Source organism: Rhopilema esculentum, chromosome 21 (assembly GCF_057945365.1).
Source record: "Rhopilema esculentum isolate cy_ngs chromosome 21, ASM5794536v1, whole genome shotgun sequence".
NCBI lineage: Eukaryota > Metazoa > Cnidaria > Scyphozoa > Rhizostomeae > Rhizostomatidae > Rhopilema > Rhopilema esculentum.
This window is the reverse complement of record NC_142835.1, coordinates 11,094,315-11,104,472: the sequence shown is the minus strand read 5'-3', so window position 1 is coordinate 11,104,472 and position 10,158 is coordinate 11,094,315. Positions and strand designations below refer to the sequence as shown.

General features: G+C 36.3%; 1 protein-coding gene across 1 annotated transcript; it reads right to left on the bottom strand.

The window, feature by feature from the left end:
- Positions 1 to 1,130: 1,130 nt before the first annotated feature.
- Positions 1,131 to 7,470, bottom strand: LOC135684742 (putative serine protease K12H4.7). The gene is made up of 9 exons (XM_065200385.2): positions 6,984 to 7,470; positions 6,487 to 6,671; positions 5,476 to 5,659; positions 4,950 to 5,061; positions 4,441 to 4,642; positions 3,416 to 3,509; positions 2,873 to 2,990; positions 2,394 to 2,484; positions 1,131 to 1,582 (listed from the first exon to the last, which is right to left on the bottom strand). The coding sequence occupies exons 1-9, from the start codon at positions 7,388 to 7,390 to the stop codon at positions 1,473 to 1,475; spliced, it is 1,503 nt and encodes a 500-aa protein (XP_065056457.2). The 5' UTR covers positions 7,391 to 7,470; the 3' UTR covers positions 1,131 to 1,472.
- Positions 7,471 to 10,158: the final 2,688 nt, after the last annotated feature.

Genomic DNA, 10,158 nt, shown 5'->3' with positions numbered 1-10,158 from the left:
AATGCTCCTCAGGAATTTTTGAAATGATGGTTGCTAAAATTGCTATGGTGGCTATTTTGGTTGCTAAATTTGCTATGGTGGCTAAACTTTTGCAGTGGCATAGATAAAAGGGGGGCCAGAGTGGGCAAACTCTCCCCCTGTAGAGCTAAACTGCTATTTTGTCGGAAAACTTCTGATCTTATCGGGAATTTAACACGGTTGTCTATGTTTTTCTAATTGCTATGTTTAGATGTGAAAGAATTTAAAGCTAAATAAACATAAGAATATCTGAAAATATCGAAAGATTTTTTTTCAGTTCTAATGTCGTTGTGTTATGTTAAATTTCTGAAATAAATATAAATGCTTTTTAGATTTTTGTCGGAAAATAAAAGTTTCTCACCCCTCCTATGAATTTTCCTATCTATGCCATTGTCTGCTGGCTATTACTTCTGTTTGCTATTTGATATAATTTGAGCATAACTTATATCTTAACACCATAATGCATAAAAATGAAAATTTCTTAGAAAATGGAAAAGTCCTAGAAAATGGAAAACGTTTAATTCCTCAGCTAAATTCGATCACAACTGATACTCTTACAAATAGATGGGCAAGCCATCAATAGTGTAAATCTGTATAACATACATATTGCTGTATCTTGCACTATTCCAATCACATTTTTTGGTAGCATTTAGAAGCTTTTCAACTTCTTTAGCCCAAGCCCACAAGATGAGAAATTATTAACAAAAATACAGGTAATGAAAGACTCAAACTTTATTCATAGACTTTTGCATTATGGTCTCTATTAATGACAGTTTGTTGTAATGGAAAGGCTGTTTTATTATTTTTGGGCCCCTATAGCCAAGAGCCCCTGGGCCAGTGACCCCCCTGATCCCCCTCTCCTCAGCACCGTGTGTTATGAGATATTGCTGAGATATGACCACATGAGAACAGGCTCTTTCCCCAGCAATCCTCTGGAGTTTGATCTCTATTCATAACAAAGTGACCTAAGCTAAAATAACAGTACATCCGTAGATTTGCAAAAGTAGCCTAAAAGATTATTGCTCAGGAATCACCCTTTGTGTCAACAAACCCTGAACAACGTGTGTTACACAAATGTATGCAGTAGATTAAAAACATTGGGACTTGCAGAATGGTATGACTCTATTTTTCATTCTACGAAATTTCTCCAGCACTCATCTACACACTTCCAAGACTAAATTTTTTCTAAATATACACCAAGAGATATTAGATCATTTCTACAATTCTGAATTCATGTAAGCACGCTCAAAGTTCGAAGTATTCTGATACTCAATGTGATTTCTAATTTAGGTTAAGCGTCAATCAACATCATGGTAGGCCAAGGCATCAAATGCTAGAAGCCAAGTTCAATTATAAACCACGGTTCTGTGAAATCATTCTTCGTGAACTGCCTCATCTGCAAAACATTCATATAAGCGTTGATTAGATATCTTGGGATCAACGAATGACAGCATCTAACTTTTCAACCATTCACCAATTGTGGCTTCGATCTTGGCTCTCGCTTCTTTTAGCTGCGGTAGGTCGTCGTTTGAGTCTGGGTACATATTGGCACAGTGAGCCGTTCCTGCAATTAACCATCCATCAAATCAAATATGTGCTTAAATGCTTCCAGCTTGTGGAAACTTTAGAAGATATAATATTTAAGAAGTAAGAAACGCACGAAAAGCTGTCCGCCGGAATCTGGTAATTGTTCAGATATCATCAGACAACTAGAAGATCTAATTTCCATTCACACGCATATTGCTTAGTGTTTTATCTAACCATACATAGTAACCCTAGCTTTCTTCCTCGCTTTTTTAGGACACAAAAGTCACTCTTTGCGATATCTGGCAGCAGAATTGAAAACATTAGCCGTGCTTTATTCATTCAATTTATACGAGAGCCAGCTCTAGTGTGCAAGAAATGCCGTTATCCAAGAATTAGTGCAAGATTTGTTCAGAAGGGTATTATCTCATTTGATTAAAAGCATCTGATTGTTATTTCAAAGATTCAAAGCCTAAGACAAAACTTTGCGGTTCCTGAAAAATATGTCTCATGTTAGACACAAGCATTTCTAATTCATTAACATTGCAGGACATCTTGCATCATCGGCACAACATTTTAGAGGAGTACTGTGGAGGACTAAATTGTTGAGATAAAATGCAGTTTTTACAATTTTCTACTTTACATAGTCCCTGTACATGGACATCGATGCGAGGGACATCGATGCAAGCACCGATAAACGAAGAGACAAAGGAATCTTGAACATCCTGTTGTTACGTCCGCTGGTCCAGACTTAGACCCAAAGATGGAGCCTTACATGGCGACAATAAGCATCTTCTTTGAAACGAGGAAATTACAGTGGTTGAATAAGAATAACTCGAATGCATGCTCACCTTGGATGTAGATACTGTTGATGTATGATGGGGTGTTGGTTGTGAAGCTGAGCGCATGCCATGGATCAATGGCACCATTCACGAAGAGCACCTGTTAAGACAGATCGAAATGTCTTTCACAAAAACTAGCATATTATTTTAGGATTGTGTCAGCATGAAATCAGCAGATAGAAGTACTTGTATGTTTTATGTGATTTTGATTATTGAAAAGACTATTAACATTATTCCATATAACGGATAACTGTGTGGTAATAAAAAATCCAATAGACTGAATACTTTATTGTACATTGAACTGAATAATTTAAAAGTATGTCTAGTCCTGTTTATTGTTTTTGAGTATAAGGTGACAGAACGACGGAACAAACACTTCGCCGAAAATTTTGTTCAAAATTCGAAACGCCATTGCCTACAAACTCTTAGAGGTAACGACTGTTGTCCCTGGTTGATGCAAAGTTAGCAAATAATTACTGTTGAAATACCTTTGATCCAGAGTATCTAAATCCACCATAATTTGTATTTGTAAAGTCGATTCCTGCATCAATATTTGTGGCATTGAACTTTGATCCAAAAATATCTTTACATTGTTGAATAGAGAAGCTAAAATTAAAAATGAAATTATCAACAGGCTTTTTATTTTTTGAAGACAAAAACTATAGAACCCTGCGCACTAGTCGTGGTACTTTGTTCCTACACAGAATCAAATACACACAATCATTCCTATTCATTTTCTCATAAAAAGACAAAACATTGACTTCGCACAAAATGCCTTTATAACAACTTCAACTTGAGGCTTTATTAGCGGTTGCATCACCTTGGTGAATTGGTTCATAGATGAGAGAGGCAGTGATCTTTTTTCAGAGGTTCAAGCGATGTTGAATATTTAATTACAATGACAATGCTATCTGTCTGGCTATCAACTGATATATACATCCTAAAATGCAGTACATGTAAACCTTGATTGGCCCTTGATGTATTGTGAGTTTTCAAAAGATTCTTGGCACAAAAATAAAAATGTCACTTACCTCAAAGGACCCAAGCCCCCAAACGGCTGCTTGGTAGAGTCTGTTGTTTGATAAAAACCAAATTCAGTGCAAGTTTGGTATAGCCACTGACGCCCTGTAAAATGAAAAGTTGAACAACCATAGAAAGAAAATTTTCAAAGGCTTTCTAATCTTCAAGAAAGATTTATGACACAAAAAATTGAAATGAAATTATTGAGAGCAATGAATCTCAATAGGCAGATAACAGGAGCATTTATCAGGAATGTTTCAATAATTTTTTTACAAGAAGTGCTAGTACAATCTACTGTTTTCTTAGAATCATTTGTAAATTGCAGAATGGTACATCTTTGACCAGTTGATGATCACTGAAAGTAAAATTTACCAACAAAGATGTAGGGGCAAACAATTTTATTTCTGTTTAACCTTTTAATACCAAGTTACTTATAATACCAAGTTAATACAGAGTTTACTAAATTTACCAAGCTTAACCTTACACTTAACCTTACAATATCGAGTTTACCAAGAAAAACAGGGGAACGTATATGAGGTGCATTCAAGTTGGTGGCATAGGGGTCTTTATAGTACCTGCACAACAGTGGTCGCTGGCACAAAAGTAAGATGGTAATAGTAAGGCATAAAATTTTTTTAGCAGAGCCAAACAGCTAGAGAAAGGATGGCACAGGGGCGTGGTCCCTGGAAAATTTTTGTTTTCATAGCTAGTATGGCCAAATTGTCTTTTAATGCTGGGTCAGCAGTTTTCATATAATACCTTGGTTTGTCTAATGTCATGTGATATTGCCAGCTGAAGAGGTTGAATGTTCTCGCAGCATTTTATCACTTGAAAGAGGAATCTAGTACTGCGAACGGTTTTATGTCACATTGAGTCATAAATTACAATGGGACAGACTTCTGCATTACTGGATGAATGAGGTCTATTTTCTGGGAACCTCACAAAAACAAAAGATGAAAAATTGGCTTCCATTTAAAATGTCAATTTTACTGTTCCTTGTATCACTTGCTGCCTCTTTAGAAAATTAGATACTTGCCTCCCTCACTTGCTGTTGAGGTCCAGGAAGTCTGCCTCAATGATTGTATCATATCTTTGTATGAGGCATCCAAACATTTAGTTTCATAAACAGCCAACATCAATTCATTGACTCTAGCATATCTCAACAATGGATTGCCAATACTTTCATCATTCATTATCTTGCAAAGGGTTTCAATTGTGATATTTGTCCCTCTTGCTCCCTAGGAAAGCATTTGAAACTTTAAAACTAGATAGCTTTGAAGCTACAGCTGTAAACAAATGTCTTAAGTCCCAGGAAACTGGTCCAGCTAACAACTCGAGTCATGATGTGGGGGAATCCCTGAGCTACAAACTTTAATAAAAATGCATTTCAAAATACTGATATATTGCATTGAGTTATTTAATCTGATTTCTTTACCACAATAGTAAGTGCTGTTTATTTGCCAAAAAACTATTTTACAAGACTGGTAAGACCCATGTCTTTTTGTTCAAAGCTAATTTTTATAAACAAAATGAATTCTCACCAACCTCAAATGCTCGGTTATCTTTGTTATATTGGACAACTCCGGCAAAATTGTCAGCCAATGATGAAGCGAAATTCATGATGTCAAGCTTATCATCAGTTGCAGGTTTACAAAGTCTTGAATAGAAAAACATTGATTGATGACCGCTAAGCATGGTAACATATGGAACTCGGCTCCACTCCAATCAGTTTTAGGAAAGGTGAGGAGCTAACACGCAGAAGTAAATGAAACCAGAATAATCTTGTTGTGATGTAATATAAGCTTTTTGTTATTTCAAAATAAAGCAACTGCAAGCTTCCCTTCTCATTAAGGTCCTCCAAAATGCAAAGTCTCACAAAAGATTTCTAACATCAAGAATATTCATTACATATCAAATGGTAAACAGGCCTGTACAGTAGCTGATTGTATGAAAATTTGATGTTTGAGCTTAAAACTTGCACTTAATATTTACTTAATGATTTAACTATACATGCATAAAAAAATTCTATAATATTTTAGAAAAAAAAGAAACATAAACTTTAATGCCTTACTTGAAAATTTGTGTTAAATTGGCCAATCCTTCACTAGTTTTGGACATTGTTTCAAACATCTTGGTTGCAGAGGCTATGTTTTCATTGCAAGTTGGACCAGTTGTAGCAAGAGAATTCGCAACCACTTCATAGTACTCTGGGAAATCTAAAACGGCCTGAATTGGGGCACTTGTAGCAACAGCACCTACAAATAAATTTTTACTATATTAGTCTCTCTGTGTAAAGTGATATCTAAGCTGCCTGAATTTCAAATCTTTATAGACATACAAGAATTAAATAATTTCAAAGTGAGAATCCTACCAGCTTCTTTTTAGTTATGAAAAGCTCATCTCATGATAAAGATCATTTCAACTGTAAGCTTGATTTTAAACTGCATGGATCATGTTAAATTCCAAGTCTCATTCACATAGTTTACAAATGTCTGAAAACAATTTCAATAGTTTTCATCAGGGTCTCATGAAATGTCAAATAAAATTATTAGAATTTCCCTTTGGTTTATCAATTAAAAAAAATGCGAGCATGATATCAGTAATCACAAGACTAATATATCGTGTTGATTCATAGTTGCTTTCTACATTGAATTTGATATTGTAAAGCTCTATTGTAATGCAGTCGTTTTTATGATATTTTTTTATATGCAGAAAACACAGAGCCAGAAAACATAGATTTGTTGCATAATTGATGTGTTGCATAGTTATGCTTATCGAGCAGTGTCCTGGTCCTTCCTCTCTGTGTGACCACACGTTGTGATTCATATGCCTGGAATTACAGAGGGTTAGCGACTCATCTCATTCTAGGTGAAAGTTTGGTCATGCCAGGGACTCAAACCACGGGCCCTTGGGTCTGTAGTCAGTGCCTCTAACAGCTGAGCCATCCTCGCACCAGAGACAATGAGTGTGTTATTGATTGCACTACAGTTGATTCAACATGACAGATATACATTGAAGGAGATGATTATGTTTCCAAATTAGTCAATACATAACCACAGTACAAATTTATGCAAAAGATCACCTGAAACGAGATGTGGATACTTCAAACGATACCATGCTGAGAGTGCACCTGGATATGATCCTCCAAATGATATCCATTTATTCGCAATTAATTCAAACTTTACTTGCATGGCTTGTTGAAAAGCAGCCAAGTCTGCAAGAGCTTGCTCACTGCTTAAATGTTGAAGGCTGTTGTCACTCATATCACTGTCAAAAATAATCACAAATGGTATCATTCAATCAAAAGTTCAAAATGCAAAATAATCCAAAATACTCCAAAGAAAATTTCACTAGGATAGTCTTTTTGCACCATCTTGCCCAACAATGACATATAAAGACACTTTTTGCTTTAAATGCATTGTTTTTTTGGGAAAGCAGAGGTAAGTATGGAAATTAAGAAAGATAGGGTAAATTGTCTTAAGAAAAATACAGGTGAAAGATTGGCAGACTAATTGTTTAAGATGAAACCTGCAAAATATGGTTCATAAAGCAAAGATGCAAATGGAACTAAAGACATACCCCAATGGATGACTCTCGCCATAAAACCTATGCTCCAGTAGGAAGCAAAGAGCCCCATACTTTTGAGCATATTCCATCATACTACCAACAACAACCCAAATTGGATTCGCTGTGCCTTCACCGCCAATCATAAAGAAAACCGGCCCATCAGCCTTTCTGTTGAACATAGTGTCATTGTAAAAGTATCTTTGTTTCCATGTTCTCAGATCAGCATTATTGAAATGGTCCAAACGTTGCTCAAACCAGTTTTCTTCAGGTAATGCTGTGTCTTCATAAGATTTTTCAGGGACGTTAGGGGAACCTAAAAATCCTCCAACTGGCCTTCCGTTGATGAATTTGGGTATGTACGCATCACATTTGAGTATTTGAAGGGCAACACTTAATACAAATATTGTGAGAAATATCATCTTTTCCAGTGTTATGTAAAACTCCAGTTTCCCTTCTTCAACTCTTTGGGTAATTGCTTTGTTTCCGGAATAATTTGGAACCTCGTTCTAGCATAACATCTCAAGGAGAGGCTGATCGGTTCAATTCAATGAGGTAAAAATAAACACTAGAGTGCGAACTCCTAATCGAGGCCCGAGGCCAGCATGCGCACGGCTACCATTTTGAATGCATGGCAAAAAAGTTCCATGCAGTACGGTAGTCATTACGCGTCGCCAGCTTTTCGGCAATATTGATGTTTCTAAACCGCAATGGTAATTTCGTGTACGGCGTACGGATGCCAAAATAGATACGGCAATAATGTTTTGAGCAGTGATCCTTCAATGGATCCTTTGGGAAACGGAAAACCTATCGCGTTTCATAGGTACGGTATGCCATGCATGTTTTGGCCTAAAAATGTGAAATGTCATACTATGCGAAGAGCCTCGCGGCTGGGAATTTTTTTATCGTCCCTATTTCTATATGGTGAACTTTAAAATGGTTTTGATATTCTTTTGTCGGCGGAGAAAATACAACTTTTCTTTAATGCAAGTTAAGTTTTATGTATGTATTAATTGGTTTGTACATGGCTTTTGCTAGAGGATTTTGAAAAGCGTTTAGTAAATAAATCCTAATAAAGCAAACTTCGAAACATCTAAAATCCTTTAAATTTTGTAATTTTATGTTTCAAAATTTCAACACAAAAAATAGTTGAAATTAATATGCATTGCATTATACTGCAGGTTTCCAGCCAATGAAGCACTCCGTTTGCAATGGGTTAAAGCTATGAGGCGTGATAAGTGGGCCCCATCAAAGTACAGCTACATTTGCAGCGAACACTTTTTGCTCACTGACTACACTGTCCCCCCTGGTCAGCCTTACACAAAATTAAAAAAGTCAGCTGTTCCATCAAAATTTAACTTCCCCCCTCATTAACTACCAAAAGTAAAAAAGGCCCGCCGCTCCATTATCTATGCAAAACCAGTAAAGAAGAAAGCAAGCCCAGCAAAAAACACAAAAAATGCCACATTTAATATCAAGGAACATTCTTATTGTAAAAAAGCTGAAACAAAACAATCACCAACAAAATTAAGACTTAGAAGGAAGATTAAAACTCTACAACAAAATCTAAGAAGAAAAAACAAGAAAATAAAGTCATTGAATGATTTAATTCAAGCTATGACAGACAAAAATCTCCTCAGAGAAGAGCCAGCCAAACTTCTGAAAGACCAATTCTCTGGCCTCACTTTGACAATGTTTGAAAATCAAATAAAGAATTCAAAGCGAAAAGCTGGGGGTAAGAGATACCACGAGGAGATTAAGAAGTTTGCCTTAACCCTTCATTTCTATTCGCCTAAGGCATATCTATTCATGAGGAAAGTCTTTGACCTACCACATCCATCTTCTTTAAGAAATTGGCAGTCTTCTGTGAACTGTGAGCCTGGATTTTTCAAAGATGTTCTAGAAAATCTTGCTGCTCAGCTTGCCAACAACACAAACATGTCTGACTGTGCCTTAATGATAGATGCAATGGCCATAAGGAAGCAAGTGATTTATAACAAGGGCAATCAGAAATTTTCAGGCTTTGTTGATTATGGAGGTTGCATCCCGGAAAACAGTGAAGACCAAGCTTCTGAAGCTCTAGCATTTCTTCTTGTTGGTCTGAGAAGTCACTGGAAATGTCCAATAGGATATTTCTTTACAAATAAGTTAAACGGGCAAATACAGGCATCACTAGTTAAGAGTGCATTGTCCTTGGTTGCTGATTATGGCTTTAGGGTTTGGTCACTAACTTGTGATGGCACATCTGCTAACCTTGAAACACTTAGGTTACTTGGTTGCTCATTCACACCAAATTACAATGGCATGATAGCCTCTTTCCAACACCCGACTAGGCCATATGATGTTTATGGAGTTCTAGATGCATGCCACATGGTTAAGCTAGCGAGAAATACATTGGGCGAATATGGGAAATTTTCTACAAATTCTGGGGATATTATTTCTTGGGAATATATTGAAAAATTATGCAAGATGCAAGAAGAGGAAGGTTTAACTTTGGCAAACAAAATTAATGTAAACCATGTGCATTGGCAGCAGCATAAAATGAAAGTAAAATATGCAGCTCAGACACTGAGCTCATCAGTTGCTAATGCATTAGAGTTCTTAAAGACAGACTTAAAACATGCTGAATTCGAAAATGCTAGTGCAACTATTGTCTTCATAAGAACAATTGATAAAATTTTTGACATCCTCAATTCACGGTTTGCATTTGCCAAAGGCTTTAAACGCCCAATAAGGTTGCAAAACCTTGAATATATCGAGCAAACTTTTGCCCAATCAGCAGAGTATCTTCTGTCCTTGAAATCCAGTGAAAGGCAATTGCTTGTGTTCAGTAGACGCAAAACTTTCATACTTGGTTTTCTAATGACAATGAAATCTATTATGTCAATTGCAAAGGAACTCTTAACTGCACCAGAAAGGCCATTTAACTATGTATTAACTTACAAGTTTTCCCAAGACCACATAGAGTTGCTGTTTGCTTGTATCCGAGGACGAGGTGGTAATAATAACAATCCAAACACCTTACAGTTTAAGTATGCCATAAGGAATTTGCTGCTTAAGAATTCAATTGTTGCATCGAGCCAGGCTAATGTCATGTCATTTGATGAGAATTGCACAGGTTCTTTATTCAGTTTAAAGTGGACAAAGCATAGATCTCCCATATGCGAATATCCAAGCAATGATGATGAAA

Bases quoted from the DNA above. Each gene is read 5' to 3' on its own strand.
- LOC135684742 (XM_065200385.2), bottom strand. From the start codon at position 7,390: ATGATATTTCTCACAATATTTGTATTAAGTGTTGCCCTTCAAATACTC. The intron at 6,672-6,983 runs GTATGTCTTTAG...TATTTTTGACAG, and splicing joins GGCGAGAGTCATCCATTGGG to TGATATGAGTGACAACAGCC. The intron at 2,991-3,415 runs GTAAGTGACATT...TTTTAATTTTAG, and splicing joins GGGGGCTTGGGTCCTTTGAG to CTTCTCTATTCAACAATGTA.